The sequence below is a fragment of the Pipra filicauda genome, unplaced genomic scaffold (genome assembly GCF_003945595.2).
Source record: "Pipra filicauda isolate LSUMZ 115617 unplaced genomic scaffold, ASM394559v2 scaffold5_size6683894_pilon, whole genome shotgun sequence".
In the NCBI taxonomy this organism is placed as follows: Eukaryota; Metazoa; Chordata; class Aves; order Passeriformes; family Pipridae; genus Pipra; species Pipra filicauda.
The window spans coordinates 6,593,481-6,616,945 of record NW_024104754.1 but is presented as its reverse complement, the minus strand read 5'-3'; the positions used below and the strand labels follow the sequence as shown (position 1 = coordinate 6,616,945).

At 41.1% G+C, this 23,465-nt stretch overlaps 1 protein-coding gene and 1 long non-coding RNA gene across 3 annotated transcripts in view; one reads left to right on the top strand and one right to left on the bottom strand.

The window, feature by feature from the left end:
- LOC120324588 overlaps nucleotides 1-23,465 on the top strand; it is a 113,575-nt gene that overhangs the window by 47,163 nt on the left and 42,947 nt on the right. The gene's annotated exons all lie outside the window — the stretch shown is intronic.
- On the bottom strand, nucleotides 1,161-11,209 carry CD28 (CD28 molecule). The gene is made up of 4 exons (XM_027731413.2): nucleotides 11,096-11,209; nucleotides 4,513-4,866; nucleotides 4,147-4,265; nucleotides 1,161-1,414 (listed from the first exon to the last, which is right to left on the bottom strand). The coding sequence occupies exons 1-4, from the start codon at nucleotides 11,148-11,150 to the stop codon at nucleotides 1,274-1,276; spliced, it is 669 nt and encodes a 222-aa protein (XP_027587214.1). The 5' UTR covers nucleotides 11,151-11,209; the 3' UTR covers nucleotides 1,161-1,273.

Sequence of the window (23,465 nt, the reverse complement as noted above, 5' to 3'; positions counted from 1 at the left end):
ACCCTAATTACAACTTTGGATGTCCTGTTATTGTAAATGTGCTAAATTGAAAGAATTAATCAGGTGTTGCTGAAGACTTTGTCCTACTCCAGCATGGAGCAGTCCTGAAAAACATCTTTAGATAGAAATGTAACCTCCAGTTAACACAAAGTGTACAGAGCACACCCTGGGCACTTGCAGGTCCAATTCACAATACTGGGAATGAAGAACCCTCTCACATCCCAAAAATTGGGTGCTTATGGGAAAAAAAATTCAAATGATCTTTAGTTTCTCATAAGCAGACCCAGAGTTTTGAAAGAGCTTTGGTACAACCTGGGTGCCAGCAGATGTGCATAAATTTTCAGGAGCACTCAGCAGAACACCTTTTGGATAGAAACAAAAATTCAAAAATGAAAGTAAAAATCTTCTCAAAATCTGACCTCTGTGTCTTCTAATGCTTCATGTATGACTTTCTGTTCTTTTACTGTAGGCAAACAAAACCGAATTGGAGTTCTTCATGTCAAAGACAGATCGTTCTTCCTCTCCTGCTTGTCTTGATTTTGTGTTCAGGTTGATTGCTTTCTCACTCTGTGAAGTTGGTTGGTCATGACTGCAGATGGCCTTATGAACGTTTACAAAGCGTCCAACCTAAGGACTCGCATGTCGGAGGTTTACTAGTTTTGTGTCAGCTTGATTTGTCCTGGTGGATCATTTGTGCCGTAGTCTAATAGCTTGGATGCCTTCTGACTGACCTTTCCCTCTTTCTTTTAAGCATGTGTTTTGAACTTCGAATTATGTTCTGGTCTTGTAGAGAAGAAAATATTTTTTTTTATATTTTGCTGGGTTTAACAGCAACAAGGGTTTCTGAGGATTAGACACACAGGAAAGGAGATTTAGGGTTACATCTAAGGCAGCAGTTATGGGAAAAGAACAGAAGTTCTGCTTCTCCCAACAGCTGAGCAAGACCACGGGTGTCAGGAAGAGACCAGCTCTGAGGTCTGATGCCATCATCTTACCCACTGACAACCTTCAACACAAGTTGGGCCTCATTTTCAGCCATCATGGAGAACGATTCTTTTTTTACTTCCCCCCGCCCCACTTTTTATGTTTGTTTGTTGGATTGTTTTTTTCTTTTAGTATATTATATCAAAGTTTAGCCAATATTTGCTATTGTGTAGGTGTCCATGATCAATAGCAACAAACATAATGAGAAAATGAGAGGCTATCCTTCCATGTCCAAGAGCAGGTGACTGCCTAGAAGCGCACAAGGCTACTGTGGGTCAGCTGGTGGGTCTTACGGCTGCCAGGACCGATAGGCAGTGTAGTCTCGTGTTGGGGCATAGGATGGGTAACCCTTGTTCTTCTGGTATGGTGGGTGCCGGGGAGTCATGTTCATGTAGTCACTCTGATGGTACATATTCCTTCTGGATTTTTGCTGTAGGAGAAGGGTGAAGAGAATCATGAAAACTCTCATTTTAACTGCTGATGGTTCTGGCCTTAGGCCCTCCTTCAAGGAAGCAGGCATATTTATAAGGCAGCTTCAGGTTTAAATATATTTACGAAAGAATTAGAATATGTGTTCTCATAAAAGAATCTGTGGAATTTGCCCAACCTGAATGTAAGTCTCCATCTTATCTGCTGAGAGATTTACAGTGTAGTTCTCCAGGTAAAGGAATGCTACAAACCAAGGATACAAACTGATGCCTCTAACCATCACTTCTCATCTGTGGAATGATTCAGCAGAAATAATACAATCTGAGCTGTGAAGGCTGTCCTCATTTATTAGGAGGAAAAAAGAAATTAGCTTAACTCAAACATAATAAGAGCAGGAAAAATCAGCTCAGACTATGTGTACCATGGTTTGCCTACCATTTACACCAGTAACACACAATGCATATGTTGTTCCGAACTTTCCTTCAAAGGGCAAGAGAATCAGAGCTGATGTCAATCATTTATGTCTCCCTATCTGGGCCTCAAAAATCTCATTTCCACCATTGAATTCCTGCTTATAATGCCCCCGTGAGACATGGGAAGCATCAGCTCTTTGAGAAATAAGAGTACCAGAAAACAGGTGAAATAATTTGCTTAAAATCACAGAGGATGTTTGTGGCTACAGCAGCACTTCAGCCTCTGACTGCTGCAGGCTGTGCACAAGGCTGGTGTTTTTTACATAGCTTATGGCTTTATTGATCAGGGGTAGGTAAAGTGCTTGCATGCTTTTTCCTTAATACTGATCATACCTTCTTTTGCAATCTCCTTGTTACTGAAATTTCCTTCCAATGTACAGAAATAGTTGCATATGCTGCGGTATACATGTGATACTGTGGAATTGGAGGAGGTTTGCATTAGAAAATCTGATGGCTGAGTTATGTTGTACTTGCAGAGTGGGGCAGTTACTATGAAATATGGTAAGCTTTTTATATTAATGTTATATATATGCAAAGTGTTGAATGTAAGTTACATACTGCTTAAGCCATGTAATGCAGCCAATGCATATAAAGCATTAGATAGAAAAGCTTTATCTATGTGTGTTCATCTCCACAATACACATTACCTCACCTAAGAGGTAATTTTGCTTAGGAGAAAGGCATTTTGCTAGTATGAGTGAATGTTGGCCTGTTACAGGACCAAGGACTGCTACTCTTGGAGAAAGCGGTTTTCCTTCAGGGAAGGCAGAACTGTACAAAAACAGACAAATCTTTAGCTGCTTTCAGGAGCTCAAGTGATCAGGCTTAACATGTCTGTCGATTATCACATTTAGGACCTGTTTTTTTCACAATTCATAATGTCTTTTAGGCAGCTGTGTTTACATTCAGCAACACTCTAAATACATCCACAATCAGAGTATATGTTATCCAAAGAATACGACCAGCAGTAATAACAGCAAGTAAAAACTGATGCAGCAAACAACACACATGGCAATGCAGCCTTGTCACTCTTGCTGGGGGCAGACATGTTCGTAGCTAAGTGTGTAGCCATTAGGTACCAGCACAGAGAAAATGGTTCAGATGGAAATGATGGATTTGAAGCTATACTATCTCATCAGGCACAGCCACAGTAGCACAGCACTGTAACACCAGCAGCTGTTCACTCTAATCCTCTCTGCTCTCCTTGGAATCAGCCTCTACAATAGGGCACAAAGAAGGACCACTTAACCTGCCTTTGCGTTTTCCTACGGCAATGCCCCCTTTGATTGTTTTCCGTTAGAAATAGCCATAGATTGAGAACATGTATTTTTGTGAAGCACTTAACAGATCTCAAGCTTCAGCTAGCAATGACAGTGGCTTTCTGTATATGTGCAACATTCAACCGGTGAGGGACTCTGTACCCTTTATACAGGCTACCTCATAATGTTTGAAAATCGCTATTCAACAAAATAGAGGGGCAAGTCAGAGTGCAAGGAATAGAGTTCTCTACGTTCAAGTCTTTCTCACATGGAGTACTCCGTTGGCTCTGGAGATCACAGTCCTAAGGCTTGTCAAGGAAGATGTCCTGCTGCTGCCTCTGCACCATGCGTCACTCTCTCTTTACTCCAGCAGGCAGAACTGGACGTGACTTGGGCCAGCCAAGTCTCCAGAGAGATTAGAAAGCAAAAATAATGAGCCATAAGGCTGTCTCAGCTTTCTTAGCAATAATGTACGGACAAGGGTACTGAGATCCAGGTGCTCCTATTCCCTTATGCTCAAGCTGCCAGAAATACTGGTTACTCAAGAGAATTTCTGGATAGGCACAAGTCACCAGTGCAGATGGTCTTGGGTCAACTGAGAGCTGTTTCATTGTGGGTGAGCTCCTGTCACTGTAGTCTCAAAGGATTTTGCCAGAAATGCTTGTAGTTCTACACTTCCCTGACAGGGACAACTGGCAGAGGGTAGCGACAATGTCCCAGTATTTCTGGTGTGCAGGGCACTGCCAACACTATGGCATTACTGTTTGCTTTAGGACTCAATGGCAGAGGCCTGACTGCCCCCCTGGAGTGCAGCTGGTGTTTCAGCTCTTTGGGGGTACATGTGGTAGTGTGGGTGTATATACATAGCTGGAGTGAAGAAACACTGTCATCCTGAACTGAAGGGCTATCAGTGAGTTCGGGGTAAACCTGGCAAGTGTAGCCTGAGAAATGAACTAGGGACAAAGAGCATATATAGAGCAAAGGGAAACAGAGTTTCTTACCCAGTAGTTAATAAAAACTGCAGTTATTAGCATGCTGTAGAAAGCAAGAACTCCAGTCACTGTTGCCATAATCCACAAAGGAATTGCAGACAGAGGCTCTTGTGTTCGGATGGGTGTCTCTTTAAGGAGGAAAGAGCAAAGGACACTTTAGGTACATGAAAACAAAACCATCAATCTCTTCTTATTTACTCATTGTTCCAATGTGTCATTTTTATTAATTATCATTTTAAGATGTCTTCTTCGGGACATCAGGAGCAGGAATGTAACTTTACTAGGCAATCCAACTTTTTTTTTTAAGGGAACATACTGCCTCAAGCCATTATATAGGGAGTGTGTCTAGGGAGGATACTGGCCTTCAGAGCTTACCTTGCACATGAATGACGGTCCCATTGCTCTTCTCATTGTAGACATATGGGGGTGGATACATGACCTCAATTTTGCAGAAGTAGATGTCAGTTTGGCTGGCACTCATATTCCAAAGATTGAAGATGACTTTGTCTTTATCATGAGCCCCCTGGCAGTTGAATTGTTTATTTGAAGTACTGCTACTTTTGCTTGTGTTCCATGAAATAAAGCAAACTTCAATTGCACTGTCCGTTCCTTTGTGCAGTGAAGCTCGAAATTCCTTCCCTGTTCCATTGTATGTGTAGTTGCAAATTAGAGTTGCAGTCTTGTTATCTACCTTGAGCAAAGGACTCTGAGCCACTAAAATCTTGTTTTCTGGAAGGGAGGGGAGAAAAGTGAGAAAAGCACTTGTTTATGAAATACAGCATGAGACTTCAGAACCACACATCCTCCCGAGCAACTCTTCTCCATACCTCCTCTCCCCTGCTGACACTCCCTACTAGGGAGTACGTAACCAACAATCTGCAGAAGAAGCTTCTCACAGGAGCTGTTGTTGCAGCAATCCACCTCTATACAAATAATTACATAGTCACTAGGGGAGACTGTGCGGTCAAGAGTGTTTTTCTGCAGTCAGAACACTAGCACAGGGAGTGGCCCATGCGATTAAGATTTAACATCAGGGCTCAGAAGGCTGGTCTGCATCTGTGTGCATGTGTGTATATAGAAGGCCACCTAAGTCTAGCCTTTACTTAGCAAGCGGTTTCCCAGGGTACATTATGGAGTGAAAATACTATGAATTGAATGCTTAGTTTAGCAGTCAGATAAGAGATTATTTATACATTTGCTTTTTAATTCAAGGTCTCCTGAAGAGTTTGGAGGGAGATTTGTAGAACCATTTCAAGGGTTTGGACCTTGAGCAATAAACACTAAAAGCATGAACTGCTATCATTTTAATGTAAAGTAAGTAATTTCTCTAGCTGGCAGCTGTAGTAGATTCTTAATTTCTCTAAGGACTCAGGAGCTGACTGATTTGACACTGCATTGGCACTTAGCACTTGAATGGCCTGCAAAAAAACATGTCACATGAAAGTATAATTCAATTTGAATTGACCAGACTGATACATAAACAGGAAATGTTTTCTGACATGTAGACCTCTGTGCTACCATCTGCCAAACAATGAAACACTGCAAGGACTATGCAGGAAGAAAACTTCTTCCAAGAAAAGTCATCTCATACAAATGACGCCCTACTTTTCAAAATATGACCCCTAAGAAATATGAGGGGAGTTTTGGCTTTTAAGCTAGGGACTTGCCAGCCCTTTTGTGTGTGTGTATGACTGTGTAAATATTCATGCAAGCTCAGTTCATAAGAGGTCTGGATAGTCTTTTGTAGATCCCTGAGAATCGCTGTGGCTGTGAGAATGACAATTGTGCCTCTTGCCCTCAACATGTGCTGCAAACCTATGTTCTTTCTACTTAATCCATGTGGTGAGACTTCGAAAGGGCTAGTAGTGGAAATGAAGTAGGAACGAGGCCAGATCCAGAATGCCCAGAAAATTAGCATTTCACTGTATTTAACAATGTTTAGGATCAAAAGACTACATTTAGTGTGTTCACACCTGCACAAGAATATGGAGTACCCCAGCCTCTTGAGCAGGATGCTCCTTTGGGATAAATGTGGTCCAGGGAGTGAACACAAAGATTTGTGAGATGGACAAGACTAGTGATAGGGTGTGGGCAGTAGAAACAACCCATTGGTAGCAGGTTCTCCAGTTACCAGCAGAACCCACGAAACTGCTGAAGTTGTTAATTTTCTCGTTGGAAGTCTCATTTACTAGCCCTTGCTTCTAATGAGAGCAGGAAGATGTGAGACAGGGAGTGCTCTGCTGCCTCAGCTTTAGCAAAGAAATATTGTGGTCCATCCTCTGTGTGTCTCTTTGTTCCATATCGTTAGCGTGGAGGGTGGAGGGCAGCTCATCACAGCTCTGAAATCCCATGTTTGCAGGGAATCCAAACACTGTGAAATTTTGGATGAAGGATGAGCATTTCCAGGCTTTCCAGCAGAAAGAGACATGGACCTTGGAATCCTGGGACTGAGTGGCAAAGAGAGAACAGACAAGTCAAGTTTTTAAGCGAGGTGGTGCCTGTGGTGAATTTTCATCTAAATGAAGACATTTCAGCAAAACATTTCAGTTTCATCGAATCAGCATTTTCCGACAAAAGCTCTCACATAGGCTTATAAGGCATTCTAGTGAGGGGTGAGGTTTGGATTCCACCTCTTTAGACAAGCTATTTGATCATGTTTTTGTTGGCCAGAAAATTGAAACTTTGGCCTAAGTGGCAATTTGCAAGTCTGTGGTAGAATTGCTTTACCTTTAGCACAGCAGAATTCTACACATCTCACTTGAGACAGAGTTATTCTTCTGATTTGTGCTGTAGTAGTTGCCCACCACTAAAACCCTGATTGTCACAGGGACCGAATACACCTTCAGAAGAGACCTCTTCTGTCTCACAGTTGACAACCAAAATAGGCGTCCCAGAACAGACCCCTGCAGAAGCATTACACTTCAGAGAAGTGCTCACCTGTTTTCACTGCAAGTACTTACAGAAAATGAATGGATATTTATTGCTCAGCCTGATTGGATTTTCACTATGGCCAGAGGAAGGTCAAAGAACACTGAAAATCTTATCACTGAGGGACTACATTCAGGTGTTATTTAGACTCATCTGCAGACCCCTGTGACTTAACCCCACCTTTTGCTGTTGTCAGCTCATCTGGATTCCTGACATTTAGTACCTCACTTCATGCCTTGAGCTCTACTATTTAACTACAGCTTTGGACTATTTATGTCCCTGCCATGATATTGTGCTAATTGACAACCAGTCTCTTTTGATACACCAGCCTAAAAGGAGAAGTTCCTTCAATTTATTTCCACCTCTTGGATTTATAGTCTGGTCTGTTTGCCCTGGCTTGCAGGCTGGGTGTGATAACCCAGCCCCATGCTGCTGATGCTGGGATGCAGGCTGGCTGAGCAGTGGGAAAAAGTCATTGGTGGATCATTAATGAAGAATGCTCCTACATGATTTAAGCTAAGCAACCAAATCCATTTTCACAAAATGGATTCTACTAGCTCCAATCTAAGTTGAGGGAGATATTTTTGGTTTCATTTATAGGAACTAATTAGCACCGCATGAATTGATTGGGTTTCAATGCCAATAGGGGCAAAGCAAGCTTACCCCACCAGTGTGTTAGGCAAGCCCTGCTGTCATCATCCTCCTCTGCACTTGGGGTTTTTTTTGGATCGAAGAAAGTCAATCATGCTGAAATGTGTATTAGTTTCATGGGGAAAACAGAGTAACGCCAAACATCCCTCTCTTCACTTGTGATCTGAATAGGATTTGACTACATTCTTAGTAGGATCGGGACCATTCTGAGAAAACATGGGCTAAGACTGCTTTTGCCTTCACAGAGCCAGTTTTTCTTATAAGTGTCACTTTGGGTTTGTTAAAATGGTGCAACTTGGAAACATTTAGTAGGTGTTTTCATTCCTCTAAATAGGGTTATGACTGCCACTTCTAGAGCTGTGTTCAGTCATATTGTATAGTAATAAATATCTATACCTTGGCCTTACCCAGACAGAAAAATGGCAGTTATGAAAAATTATTGTTTACAGTTTCAAAAAGCCATGAAGTTTAAAAATGTAAAATCATTTAAGTCAGTGTGCACATGCTGCAAGCCTTAGGATCTTAGGATTTATATGCAATGGTGTGTAAGATGTCTGAATGTTTGTTAAAGCATTTTGATAAACTTGTCACGCTAAACATTTCTTATAATCACATGTGAGGGAGTTTTGCATAATGAAAGAAAATGCCATCCATATATAATATCTGTAAAATACTGCCTCTCTGATCATGGACCCCTGATGTAAGCAAAACTTCACTGAAGGTTTTTTTTTTCTTTCTTATTTGCCAAGAAAGTGAAGTAGAGTCAACAAAGTACAGAAAATAACTGTTCTGAGGTGTTTTATTTTTTTTTCCCAGAACTTTCCATGAATCATCATCAGCTATTTGAAAAAAAATATTCTACTAAAAATATTTAGTACTCTCCTTTCTTTCTTTTTCATGCCAGTTGACTTCAAGGAGCTATTTTCCAGTGCAAGGAATCTGAGATAAGTTGGTATTTCTGTAAGGAAAGAAACGGCCCACTTAATTCCCAGGGAGGGATAGGGAAAATCCTGAAATGAGTTTGGTTAACCCACAAACAGAATGTGATAAACAAAGCTATTCCACTTTTGCTGCTGTGGGTCCGTTCAGTTACATTTACTCTTCTTTTCTAGGTACAAGAGTCTTTCTCTTTGACTTTGGTTTGAGGCCACCCAGCTGTGTGTCTAATGTGCAGCTGGAGGGATCTGCCCATTCTGGCCATTACAGACTCGCTTTCTGCTCAACTTTCCTACTTTGCTGCCATGAGTACTGCAGGCAGCATAGTACTCCTGCTGACACTCTTGCTTTAACCAAACCCAGTGTGAGCACAGGGGTTTTTCTTGGCAGTTTGTGATTATTTTTTTTTAAACAAGAACTTGTTGATGTCATCCTAATCTCAGCTAACCTTGTCTCACCCATCTTCTGCATTTTGGTAACCTCAGTGGGTTAGAGGTTGATTTTAACCCCCAGAGACCATAAGCCAGAAGGTTATGTGGGTAGTAAGAAGATGAGGTCAATTGTGGTACACTGCAGTGGGAACCTGCTTATATTACATATTTCATAAAATACCAGACACTCGATCTAACTGCCTCTGTGACAGACCACAGCAAGGTAATTATTGAGCCAACAAAAAGAGGAGGAGGACAAACTTAGTAAACATTAGTGTTTCTGCAGAAGAAAAAGGACTAAGCTAATATTCTAAGTCCCTTTCTATGATTCAAACTCAACCTGCAGCAATTGTTGGGACATCTAACGACAAATTCTGCTGTTTTCCTCAAACCAAAATACCTTAGGCCTATAATACACTTTGTGGCTGGAGGAAGTCCTGCAGGGTTTTGATCTGCCTTAATATTTTCCAAGCACTAAGGATCACTCATCTTGATGAAAATGAAGAGAAGAGGTGGAGAAAATAGATGGGGAAGAAAGAAGGGAGCCCTGAGAAGCAAATGACCTCATGTGCTTCCCTTTAAGAAGTGGAACAGTCTTGGTGAGGCTGTCGGAGAAACTCAAGTTCTTCATGCAAAGCAAGTGTATAAAAGTCTATAGTGTCATGGCATAACCCCTGTGTCTGATAACCAAACACTGTATTTTATTTTGTTGCAATTCAAAAGAGTTGCTTAAAAGCTGTTCACACCTGTTAACCCACTGCTGATACTTTTCCCCTCCTGGAATTAGTGTCTTCTCTGACAACCCAGGGGCCTGCTGTGGAAATAATTATGATATTGCAAACACAGAATTATAAAAATGGGAAAGGACAAGGGAGGAAAAAAACTATGATTTCTGAAAGAAATGTAGATCATGGTGTCATGCAAATTATAATGCCTTCACTGAGGAAAAGAGCTATGGAAAAAATAAGGCAGAAATAAGGGAAAAGTAGATTCAATTCTCATACTAGAAAGAACAGCTTTTTAAAGATGTTCTATATGTTAAAAGTTTCATACCGGAAAACAGATTTTTATTCCTATCTATTACTTCCCTGTAAAATACAAAACACTGATATTTGGAGAAGACTCAATAACAACAGTTCTCAGGCAGAGGTTTGAAAAATTGTCTGTCTCAGGATTATCCTAGGAAAAGCCAGCATCCCTTGCCTTGCTTTGCATTTTAACGTTCTTATTGGAAAGACATGTTAGCTCTGAACATATGAACAGTGGGTATCAGCAAGACAACACCAAGAAAAATACCCTCAGCCACAACAACTGAAGAGTCAGAAAGATTCACTAAGACTCAGGATTTCAAAATCACAAATAGACATTTTTTTTTTGCTGAAGAAAGAAACTAGGTATCTAGTAAGTATCAGTAATACACTTACCAATGCAAAAATCAGAAACTTGGCAATTCCATCCTCCCATCTTTGAGCTCAGTAAGCAACTCTGCATTTGACCCTTTTATTTGCTAGTCCTGTGAGGATGTTGGGGGGCTCAGCTCTGAGCCCATCACACCAAGCCAGGTCATGAGGGGACCTGAAGCTTCACACAGGAGACTTGGAGGTGGTGGAGAGGCTGCCCCAAGAGAGGCACTGGCACCGGGTCTGCTCAGACCCGCTGCCGCCCAAGAGAAGGCACTTGTGAGAAAAACTTGTAAAGCCCAGGGGAAGGTGAAATAAACCCCCCTCTACCTACGGATGCAATTTCCAATTGGATCTAAAGAGAAGTCAAATTAAAAGAAAGCGCTTGGGTGTTATCTCAGAGGGGTACTTGTGGTGGGAGAACAATGGGTCTCTTGGTTATATCAAGTTGATCCACGTGCAGTCCTAGCAGCATGCTGTCTCTCCGCTTTCATCCAAACACGGAACAATTAGTGCAAAATTAATTCAAAGCTATACTAGACCTTCTACCCCTTGATGATCAAAGTGAGGAAAAATAGTGGAAAGGATTGAAATGTGGGGGGGTTTTGTTACCTGTTACATCAGCAGTGGGGATGAAGCAGAGCACCACGAGGATCCCCAGGAGCATGGTGGTAATGGTGGGCCCTATGCCTTGTCCCCACCCCCTGCAGGCACTGCCACGTCTCCCAGGGCCCCACGCCAACAGCCTTCCTTCCCTGTGGGGCCAGTCTGCACCCTCGGTTGCTCACACAACTTCTCTCCTCCTCCCTCTGCAGCACATGATACACTACCAGGTGAAACCACTGTAATCGCAGTGCTTGAACAGGAAGTTAATTTGTTTGATGACTTTAGTCTTTGGAAGTTGCGTCTGCAAAGCTCAGTAATGCTTAAAAGGTAGTGGAAGTCTGCCTTTCAAAATAGGGACTATCGACCCTGTATCGAGAGACGTGCTTGTGTTTGTGGCTCTGCAAGGCTGCTCCTGTTGGGGAGGAATGGACATCCCTGGAGACGCAGTGCTCTTTCTTTACCAAGAGGACATACAGACTGTTTCCATCTGGTTCCATCACCATGGTAGAAGCAAACACCAGTGGCCGGACCTGACCCTTCAGGAAGTTGTGTGCTCAGGAAGCTCCATCTTTTCTCACTCTTAGGAGCAGAAATCTTCTTCTCTTGGCCTGCTGGCTTGCTTCTGCCTGCCTTCCCAGCCCCTGGGAACACTGACGTATTTTGGCAGTAGTTTGTTCACATTCATTTTTCTGCATCTGGTTGCTGTCTGAGTGCAGAGCAAATAGTGCAAGAAACAGTGATCTGGTATACCTTCACATTTGAAAAATGTTATGAATTAGTGCAACTGTAATCCAATTAACATCTAAGTAGGGGCAGCATGCAGCAAACACACTTCTCAGTCAGTGCTTTCACAGAGGTCTTATTATGTGAAGTTTTTCTCTTCAACTTACTGGGTAAATGCTCACTCTTCTTCTTTGCCTTGCAAACTCGATGTCACCTCTTCCCTTGCAAGAGCAGGGTTGTGAGAGCCAGTTGATGTAATTTATAACTGGGAGGAGCTCAGGTTATTAACTATTTATTTTGGTCCACCAAAATAGAAATATTTAATGGTATCAATGCCTATCATTATCTGAGATTTATTTGAGAGAAAAGGGAAGGTGTACAGCAGGAAGACTTTCAAGAAAATTGGGCTGTTTTAAAAAGGGATGAAGAGCCATGCACTGTTCTTTCATTTTCCTTAGCATCTGAGGTCTTTAGGCCATGTTTTGTCAGAAATTACAAAAAGAATTTAAAAGCAGCTTTAGCTGGTATATCCATTTGCAGTCTAGGAATGTTAACAATATTCTTTTGTTTTGTAACCTGTGTAAGTTACCTGCAGTACTGGAAGTTTCAGAATTTCCTTGTACTTAAAAAATAGAGAAAAAAATCAGATCCTCTCTTTCTTAGCCCACTCTTGTGGCTTCTATATAAATGTCCTAACACATTTTTTGAGTCACATGAGTGTACCTGCAGTTATCAATGAGATAGTCTCAGCTTAACTTGAAGTGAGAACCCTTCAACAAAGTTACAAAATTCAGTATCTTTTTGCTGAACTGTCCTGTGTCAGATATGAAAACTCAGTGTTGTCACATCTTCTGGCTCAAGTAACTCAGCTTACACGATCTGGATTCTGGCTGTCAGATCCTTTCCGTATTTGGGATATGGACTAGAAATGCACAAGGAGTACATTTTACCCTCATCACAGAATTAGCAGGATATGTCGCAGAGACAGACCTACTGCCATTAATTTCACTGGCACATGTTGGCAAAGGGGCACCATTCACATGGAAACCTGATTATGGAAACAGTTGTGTAGGAGGAGATTCTGCCCTAAGAATACCACTAAGAAAGACCATGAGGAACAGTGTGCACTCCTGAGTGAGGATCCATTTATTCCCTTCCCTCTCTTATTACTCCTCATGTGCCTCTCCCATTGTGAGGACAGACCAAGTCACTGACTGAGAACAGGGACTGGACTGGCGGAATAAAGGAGAGGGAAAAGGAGCCACTGAGCAATTATCCAGTGTGACTCTAGAGACCAAGCTGTCATGTATCATTGCTCTCTGTGAATAGAGGTACCAGTATTGCCCTTTTTAGAGCCTCTTTTTTTCAGTAGTGATTTCAGTTTTGCCTTTTTTTCCCCCCAAAATAGCTCTTGGGTCATCTGCATTTCTTGATTTTCTAGCATTTTAAAAGGGTACAAACCATCGTTGTGTTCCTGAGGGTATGTCTCCATTCCTTCTCCAAACTGCAGCTCTTTCTCTCATTTAAACAGTTCATTTCCAATTACTTAGACACTTGACTTTGTCAGCTCACATGTATGATCTTTTTCTTTTACCAAAGCTATCATGAGGGTATGGGACGAAGATATTATAGCTTTCAGCAAGCCATCTTGCACTTAGGACAAACCACATAAAAGTTTATCTAAGATAAAAAGCATGAGAAAATTCCCCTCAGTATGTCCTCACTCTTAAATTTTCATTATTCTCCTACCTCCCTAAGTATCTCTCTTTCCATATGCTGAGCATTACCCAAGGGTATTCTGCCGGAACATTAATTCAGGCACTATTGACTTCTATTCTTACCCCATTTTGCATTAAGATTTCACTCTGTTGAGCCTATATGCATGCTGGCAGACAGGATCTGCTTGCTGTCACAGCAATGGAAATCCCAACTAACATCATAATTTCAGTGGAGCTAGAGATGTGAGAGCACTGCAAGAGCTAAAAATGCAATTTGGCCATGTTTGGGGAAAAGGATGTTTCCATCCCGTCACAAAATGCCTGAAATTGCAGTCCAAGAAAAGTAAAGTAAAAATTTGTAAATGAGTTTTCAGGGTGCACAAGAATCTAGACTATTGGGCTTGGGCTTTTTACTCATTGCAGTATGTAAATAAAACAACAGTCTAGGCATTTGATCACAGCTTTTCATGCTTACTATTAGAAAAACAAGCACTGACAGGAGCTATGACTGGAGTTTCAGAGAAATCTGACATGATCTAGAATAGTTTATCAAGGATTTTCTGCATATCTTTGAAAGAATCCCAAGAAATCCCAAGCAGGCTGCCAGGTTGCCTTCATGTTAAAGAATGAGGAAGTAATGACCTGCATATCCTGAGCCAAGTGCTCAGCTGTTAGTCAAGAAAGACATTCCAGATTTGTTATGATTAAACAAGTGAATAGTTTAGAAGTTAACTTTAAAATAAATGAAGTCTTCCTTAAGTCACTGGGAGTTGTGTAGTACCATAATTGTTCCTGTTCTCAAGCAAATAAAAGTATATATGCATACTAGAAGAGCAATTGCAGCAATATATTGTCATTCACTTATTTCTGAGGACTCCAATCTAATGGGAGAACTGTAGGTCACTAAAATTCCCTGTAACTACTATAGACAATTAACTTTTAAGTCCCTGGACTATCCTGCAACTACATACTAAGGTTAAATTTAACAGTTGTCTGAGAGAACCTTCCTCTTTTTCCCCTGCCATAAAGAATCATGACACAGACCCTGAGCGAGTAGTCTCAGTGGGCGTTTTGCTTGTTCTGCATTCTGGTGTGTTGTCAACTGCTAAAGTAAATGCTCTCTTTCCTAGAACAGTAATTCTTAAAACATCTTTATTCTTCCATCACTGCTGCAAGTAATGATTTGTTTTGAATAGTGGTATGCATCCTTGGTACAGATGAAAGGTTGATGCTTTCAGATCTTTCTTACAAGGAAAGTGTGCTTTAACTAGCTGCTGTAGAACTACAGAAGTGGGGTGAGAGAAAGGGTGTAACAAATGGACATGCTATTTTTAACTAGGAGAACAATGAATGATCTGTGTTATTTACCTCCTACTGCATTCAGTAAGTTGGCCCTAAGGAGTTATATTGCATTTGTCATCTGAAACACTTCATAAAGATGCGTGTTGTTATCTTCACTTTACAGATGGGGAATGGAATCACAGAAAGGCAAGAGACATGCCCAAGGACATACCTTAGGTTAGAGTCAGAGATAAGAACCTCTACAAGTAGCCCCAGTAAGCTCTTTACCTTCCATGGTCTGATTGGTTTTCTGATGGCCTCCACTCTATAGTGTCATTTCCCTTGCATACTGATGACTTTTTGCCAATATTGTGTCTTTTCACGTTCTTCTTTCTGTGAATCCAGGTGTGGTGTCCTCATACTACAAGTACCACCATCACACTTAGAAAGGAAAATCAGTATACTCCTTCAGAGGGAGTTTTAAGTTGGTTTTCTGTAATTTTAAATGTTACAACTGATGTCTGGTACGTAGGAACCTTCCAGGGTCAGAATTTAATAAGACATGTCACAGTGGAAAGAGAGCTTTCTCTTTTGGAAAGACCTTACATTTTTGTTTCCAGGCCTCAAGACAGCGGCCGTAAATGTGTCACTAATGTAGGGCTAAGTGCTACCATCAAACGTGTATAAATTTGAGAGAGAGCTTGAGAGAAGCCTTCCCTATTTGGGGAAAGAAACATTTCCTTGACAGTCTGATTATTTTTAATGCCAATAGCTGGAAGCTGTTCATTAGTGTTTGTTGGGAAAGGGGCAGAAGTTCACACATATGTACATTCCTGGCTCTTTTCAAGTTAAAAAATCTCATCCAAGTTTCAAAGTTGTAACTGTTTCTTCTGGCTGTACCTATTCCTGGTTTGGACTGTTAAAACAAGTCTCAGAGGAGATGGATTAATGGGTAGAGGGAGAATAGCTCAAAGCTGCATGATTAACTCCATCTGTCACACCTGCCTGTAATCTGACACATAGCTGCTGTTTCATTAGAGGCCACGTGTTTAGGTAGGAACACCTGAATTAAAGCCCACAGGTGAGTGCATATATGCTAAATGTACTGTGATACAACGGTTTTCAGATTAAGGTTTAAAGAAGAATGATTTCTGTTTACTGCACTGCCTGCTCCTCTTTTCTCTTGGGTAAAGAAGGTGGAGACTCCTGCATATTACCACTGAAGATGTGGCAACAAAGCAATGTTGTCCTGCATAGGAGGGAGTTCAGAATGCCTCATTTTTTCAGAGGGAGATAATTTATTTCCCTCTCCTTTGCCCTGCTGAAGAAAAAAGATATGAATAAGCACTGCAGGAATATTACAAGCAATTTTAGATAAGAGGAAGCATGTTTCAAAGAACTTAAGGCCTAGAAATCTTAAGCAGACAAATTCTAAAGTCAGCTTTGTGAAAAAAGACAGCTTCCAGACCTGCCTGTTTACAGCTTGTCCAGACAAGTAACGTAGATCCCTAAATATCAGTAAGAAGATTTCTGACACTGTGGAGTGTCACGGGAGGTCCTGCAAGGTTTGAAGGTCTGTAGAGGGCTGCTGAGAGAGGAAGGCTTTCTGGGACTGTGCTGAATGGCAGTCCCATAAAGCAGGAGTCCAAGCCTGGGAGGTACACATCCAACATGATCTGCCTGGAGCTGGCTTCTCTGCCAGCAGTGCCAGCATTTCCTTTTGGAGGGAAATGATTGGCCAAAATTACTGCTGCCAAAAGCAGAACATGAATAGTATGGGTGATCAGAAACCATACTGAGCCCTGGGGTGAAATAAGAATGAGATCAAACTGGTGGTGTAGACACTTGAGTCACTTGGCAAATGTTGCCTCTAGTAAGGGAATGCTGTAGCTGGGGTTTTCAGGGAATTACCTGCATTCCCTTTATTAGTAGAGAACCACCTGTATAGCCTGTATTTATGGGTAAAGCCTTAGCTAGAGAAAACACTTCCACCTCCACTGGCTGCATCAGAACTAGGAGAGCCCAGGCTCAGCTCAGTATATTAGGTTTTAGAGTTGTCATGTTCAAGCTCATTTTTAAACCTTTAACTCTTTTGCTTCCTCATTGTTATATGACTTTTTTTCTTGCCCTGCATTTCATAATGATGGTAGTAGTGCTGTCAGCATGGTGCATGGATGGTAAAGCATCACACATTTGCTTTTCTTCCCATTTGCACAAACTTGGAAGGAAGCATTACTCATGTTTATGAACAATTGAAACTGGAATAGGGTGCTCCTTTGAGGAAGTGTCAGAGGGCTGCCCAGCAACCTCGCTCATACAATGGAGTGTATTCTTTGAGATTACTTCATTCTGAGTAGCCCTCACAGGAAATAATTATTTTGGTAGACACTAGTGCTCTCTAACTTGTAGGATAAGCATTTCCAAATTACTCCTTTTCCTGAAGACAGTGGCTTCTTTACGCCTAGGCAAACCTAGCTTATGTCCAAATTCAACAGTTTTCTGCCTGAGAAGTGCCCTATTCTTAGAATGTGGTGTTGCCAACACCAGCCCACAGAGTTGTTTTCTGCCAAAATACTATGAGAAACAGACTTTTCATTGTATTTCTGCTACTTCAAAAAAGTACTGAGTCATAGCACACTGGAAATGTTTGTGCAGGGCTGCATAGGAAAGCACCATAAATACATTAGAAAGAGTCTTAAATATTTCTACATAGGAACTAAGGAGCAAAATTTCTGGTTCTTAACTGCAAAAAGTGCCTACAGCAAGAGGAAGCCCTTTTCAAATCACAGTAGGAAGCATCGGCTTACTCATTGGACATGCATGTGAATTCTGATAAGTGCTTATTAATTTTGTAATGGATTCTTTTCTTAGAAAATAAATCCTGATTTTATTCAACATGTCAGCATTCCCCTAAACTATTCCTTAAACAGGAAATTGGAAATATTCATTTTGTTGTTTACAAAGACCTTGCTGGGTTGAGAGGATAGAAAGGTTTAAAGGATAGAAAGGTTGTTGGTTTAAAGAGGAGGAGGAGAAGGGTGAGAAAAAATTCATGTGGCAGTTTATTAGAAATCACATCCACACAAGAAGCAGAAAAAATTTCCATACTTTATTTCAGATGTGTCCACTCTGTCTACTGGTGCAAGACACAGAGCCCATTAGGGAGGCCCCTGGGTGCTGAACGTTTAGGTGTCTCTCCTAATGTATCTTGTGACTTAGGACCGAGTATTAGTCCCTCAGCCATGGCAGGGGCGTGTAACGGCACGGGCTCATCCCTCCCCACAGGAGCAAGAGTCACACACAGCCTGTTTGTGCCAATGGGCATTGGCTGTCCTCTGGCTGGAGTACCCCAGGGCTGAAGGGCTCATGGCAGACACCACAACTGCACATTGGCTGCGTTGCTCTTGCAAGCTAAACCTTAAACCAGAGACCATCCCAAAACTGACCAACAACCAAACACCATGTGCCAGAAGTACCTAGGAAAGTTACATCTGAGCCCATAAGCAACTATTAGGATTAGAAAGCTGGGTTTCACGTGGCTCGTATGCATATGTATTCCTTTCTAATAAAACCAGAATAGCCTCATCTTTTCCTATACACAAAGTTTGACCCTGAAGAGGTCCTGCTACATATTGCTTATTGCAGCTGTTGGATAATCTTTCAGATGATATTAAAGTCCAATCAAATTTTAATATCTCACTAAGCTTTGGAGGTTATTAAAAGCAATGTAAAACCTCTGGTTTTGCTGATTTCAGGACAGTAAGAGTTTATAAAAATTGAAGTACATTTTTGTAGCCAACTCTATTAAGGTTTTATGATAAAATTAGAGTTCATGATTAAATTTCTGAGGTTTTAGTTTTATGCCTCAGAAACCTGAAGTTTTCTGGTGTTATTTTTCTATGGCTTCAGCAGATTATTCTATTAACCCTAATTCTACATTCTACTTGCACGTGCTTTTTTTTAAGAAATATTCTCACAAGCCTCCAAAGTGCCCTTGTGGCATATATAAAAAAAATCATTAATTCAGTCTTCCTTTCATAACTGGAAGTAATTTTGTAAATGTTTTTTACAAAACAAATTATTCTATATAACATTTTGCCTTTTCAGCCAAATTTCCCTTAGTTAGTATTACTCAAATTTCCATGATTACTCAAATTCATGCATGATTACCCATGCATGTGGGTTTTGTATTGTATATAATATCTTTGGAGGTTTTTACAGAGCAGCCCTGCAGGATAATGTACAAATTAGTAAGTAGCAGAGCTTTTGGAACTAGAAGAAAGCAATTCATTACTGTTCTCATGATTGCATCTCACTCCTAGTTCCCAAGGGTCACGTTTATTTAAGCTGTTAGTTTAACAATTTATTTGTAACTCCTAAATATTTTGTAAACAATTTTTAATACAGATTAATATTAATCATTATTATCTGTTCAGTAGCTGATATACTTCCATCCTTATTCTCCTATTTTAAAAGTTTTAGTTACTCTGTCAGAAAGGATGGCACGTGAATTAGGCAACCAACCACATATCCTTTGGTGTAAAAAATAATTTGGGTATTTTCAGAGACATTGGGCTTCAAACAGCTCATCAGTTGAAACATATTATTGTAATCTGTTTGGCAAATATTTACAATTAATCCTACAAACACAGGAGTCAGGATTATGTGATGGTCAAGCCACAAATAGGAAAAAATGGACTAAATTAAATTAATCGCTTATTACCATAAACAATTCATCCAGCTTCAGGTCTGGGAAAATTGCACTGCATTAATAAAGCTAGTAGGAATAGATTACTCTTTTTCTGAATGCATAGAGGGGATTAACAGTGTGAGGACAGTAAACCTTTATAAAGAAGGTAAATATCTTGGATTGTGTCAGGGAAACTACTGGGAAAAGCCCAATCTCCAGTAATATTGTAGTGATGGGAAGGAGGAGGAGTGCTTAGCTCCTAATCTGACCTTTATTGGAGTAAAAGAGCAACCTTCCTCTTCAGTCTTTCCACTTGACTGTTTTGTGAAGAGGTTTAACTGACATCATCACTTTGATATTTCAGCATTTGCTCTTGGCTCTTCCTTTCATCCCTGGGGATAGGTTTTACTGGTTTTCATTTGTTCATTAGCTGAAAATAATGCACTGAACTTAAGCTGATATCAGAGCACTAGAGCCAACCTTGGTTCTGGGCAGGCAGAAGCCTACGAAAGCGTGGAGAGCCAGAGACAGCACAGGAGCTCTTGCATTCTCGCTGCAGCCTGGCTGTGAACACTGGCAGGAAGTGTGAAGAGCACACTCCATACACAAGTCAGGCTTGAACAGGCAGTCTAAGGTGGAGTGTATTGTTCAGCTGATTACAGCTGAAGTGGTGAAGTATTGCTTTAAGTTTAAGACAGCAGTGTAGACTGTAACGCAGAAGGAACAACCCCACAGTCAAGATCCAGGTTGCAGTCGTGTTAGGAATGCCTGGTTGTTATTGTCCTGTCCACTGAAGAAGTGCAGTGACCAGGGGCTGAGCAGCTGGGAGAGAGCAGCTCAGCCGGGCCCCGGGTGCTGTAACACTGGAGTTCCAGAACACCCGGCTCAGCTCTTGCAAACAGCGTGGGCCTCTGCTAACCTGCACAGTGGAAGACCTCCTCTGTTGCTGAGTAGCATTTGAGTTCATTGCATCTTGCTGAGAATAATATAATTCTCATGGACTTAGGGAGTTATAGGCTCTCACACCAAAATCCATAGCTCTATCGTGCACGCTCCTCGGCCACTACCTGCCTGCACTGCAGTGTATTTCTTTGTCCAGGCTTTCACCTACAGTGTATATACAGGAACAATAGCCCATTTTGGCCTGACAGCAAAGTCACCTATGTATATTTCCTTGCCTAAAAACATTCCAGTTTGTCTGAATATGAATATATTAATGTAGAAAACACTGCATGACATTTGCTGCTTTTTAAAAAAGGTCAGCTTTTGGACATGATTCAACCAGACTGAAATCCTGGCCCCAGAAAAATCAATGGGATTTTTGCCATGGTTTTAATTGGGCTAAGATTTCATACCCACTTATTTTTTGACCTATTGTGTTAAACTGGTAAGCTTGGACTGTGGACCATGTCAGAAGACTGTCTTCCCATACTTTGACATTTTGGTTTCTGCTATATTACATCCTGGCCAGAAATATTCTACAGATTTTATGCTTTTTTGTTGGGTTGTTTTTTGGCTTGTAATAACTAGCTAGTCCTGACGGAACATGAAAATAAGACAAGAAATGTGTGTGTTCTTCAGGTAAATATACAAATTTTAACTTTGTGTCCCCCCTCCCTAATGTTTGCAGGTACTCAGGTTTTGTGTGAGAGATAGAAGCTGCACGCTGTGGTATTCTTATGTGGTTATATCACATTTTAGGAAGGATGTAGATTAGCTTGTTGATTTGTTATTCGGTTTTGGTTGTTCCGTCAGCATTTCATTGTTCGAGTAAGACAGATATGGGCTGAATTTTGAAGACTGTCGGACATATCATCTCACATGTTGTTGATAGAGAAACCAGCTGAAAGGCTGGAGATCAGTTTCTAATCCAAACAGTTCAGAACTTGAAAATGGTGCTAAGTTTGGCTCTTGAAACCATAAGGCCTAAAGCCTTCTAAATGTGCCCTCTCACCACAGAGCACATGTACAAGTTTTCTCTAGTTTGTCATCTAAATTTTCAAAACCATCCTTGCTATTAGGTATCAGATGTGTTTAAATGGGATACAATTTCAGGAAGATACAGTTGTGCTACCTTGTGGGCAGTTGGCATTAGTGATTTATACTTGGGTAAATACACTTTATTGGGTGTAGCTAAAAACCCATGGAGACAGTGGTATGCCCCCCTGCAAGACCAATTGTGTTTGAAGGTGACATAGTCACCTGTCTCTGTAGCATTTGTGAAAACCCTGATGACATGAGGCTGTTTTCTGTGGTGGGAACCAGAAGCATAAGAAACTTCAGCAGCTGTAGATGCTGCCGGTTTTTGAAAATTTTCACCAATCTTTCTCTGCACCTTGCATCAGATACCATGCACAGATAAGAATGCTTGAGAGTCATCTGCACATTAGTGCTGTCTGATATCTCTACGTGCTGAAGAAAGAGGAGGCCTAGAGCTCTTCTTGCTGTGCAGTTAAAATGCTGACCTTGTGATCAGAATAATAAAAACATAGTCAAAGTCTTATTTTCAGAGGAGCTAAGTGCTTCCAGCTTCCATGGCCTTCTTTTGGAAATTGAAAGAGAAGGAAGACAACAAAATAAAGAGTATAGACCTCAAGAACACATCTTGTAAAATGTTCAGAGATTTGGTTGGGAAGATCCTGCTCTGGGCAGATGTAAGGGAAAGGCTGCTAAGAAAGAGAAGACAGTATTAAGAAAGTGGAGGATTACTGAAGATGAGTATACAAGCATGGTACTGGCATATAGGATTGAAACACAAAAGCAAGAATGAAATGAAGTAACATGAACAACTTGCATAAAGACTAGTAAGAAACACTTCTGCAGGTAAACTCAGAGTAAAAGAAATCCCAGGGAAATGGCTCGTTACTGAACAGAAAGGGAAAATGTTACTCAGAAAACCATGTGCTGTTTTTGACCCAGAGGCTTCAGGAACCAGCTGCAGGTGGGTAACCACAACAACAGACACCATGGCAAAGCAGTATGATCTGCACCTAGGATAAGAGGAGAAGGGGCTGCAAAGGGCATAAAGAAGCCAACTATATTCAGTTTAACTGGTCTTGAGGAATTATAGCCCAGAATACTTGGAGAATTACCTGATGTAATTTCAGAATCATTTATGGTTCTCTCAAGAAAGGTGAGGTATCAAAGAAGGGAAGAGGGCAAATATAATATTTCTTTTTCTCTCTTTTTAAAGAAGAGTCTGAGCATTATAGAGCTCAGCTTATTTCAGTTCCTAAAAAAATACTGGAAAAATTAGTCAAGCCATTATTCATAAGTACTGAGAGGAAAAAATCATGGCTCTCTGAAGAACAAGCTGTGTCAAACCACCTAATTTCATCATTTGATGAGGTAATTCTTACCACACTGACAGGAAGAAGCAGTAAATGCCATATATCTTGATTTTCATAGGCTTTTGGCAGAGCTTTATGTAAGCAAGAAAGAGAAATATGGTGAGATGAAAAGTGAGTCTCACACTGGTTGGCAACAAGGCTGAGTAGTTACAGAAAATTTGCTGTCAAAATAGAAGGATAAACTGAGCTCCTTAATTCTGAGTTCCACAGGAGTCTGGTCTGGCCCAGCACTGTTCATTATTTTCATTAATGACTTGGATGATGAATAGAGTCTGCTTTTCAAACCTCCACACAGCCCTGAGTGTGAGGGACTGCAGGCGTGTTGGGGGATAGGATTTGGATGGTAGAAACTGAACAAGCTGTAGAACTGGTCTTACACAAAACAAGTAAAGTACAAGCTTCACCAGCCATGCAGGAACAGTCTGCAGCACAAATGCACAGTGAGGAACAGCAGGTGAGATAACAGCTCTGCACTGGAAAAGAAAAGGTTTGTGAGGATCAGCATCAGTAGTGCCCTTAGCTAGAGCAGTGTTTGGGGCACTGTGCAGCCAGAAAGCTGTCCCCAGCTGGAAGGAGATGAGAGGAGTGCAGTAAAATCAGTCAGAAGTCTGGAA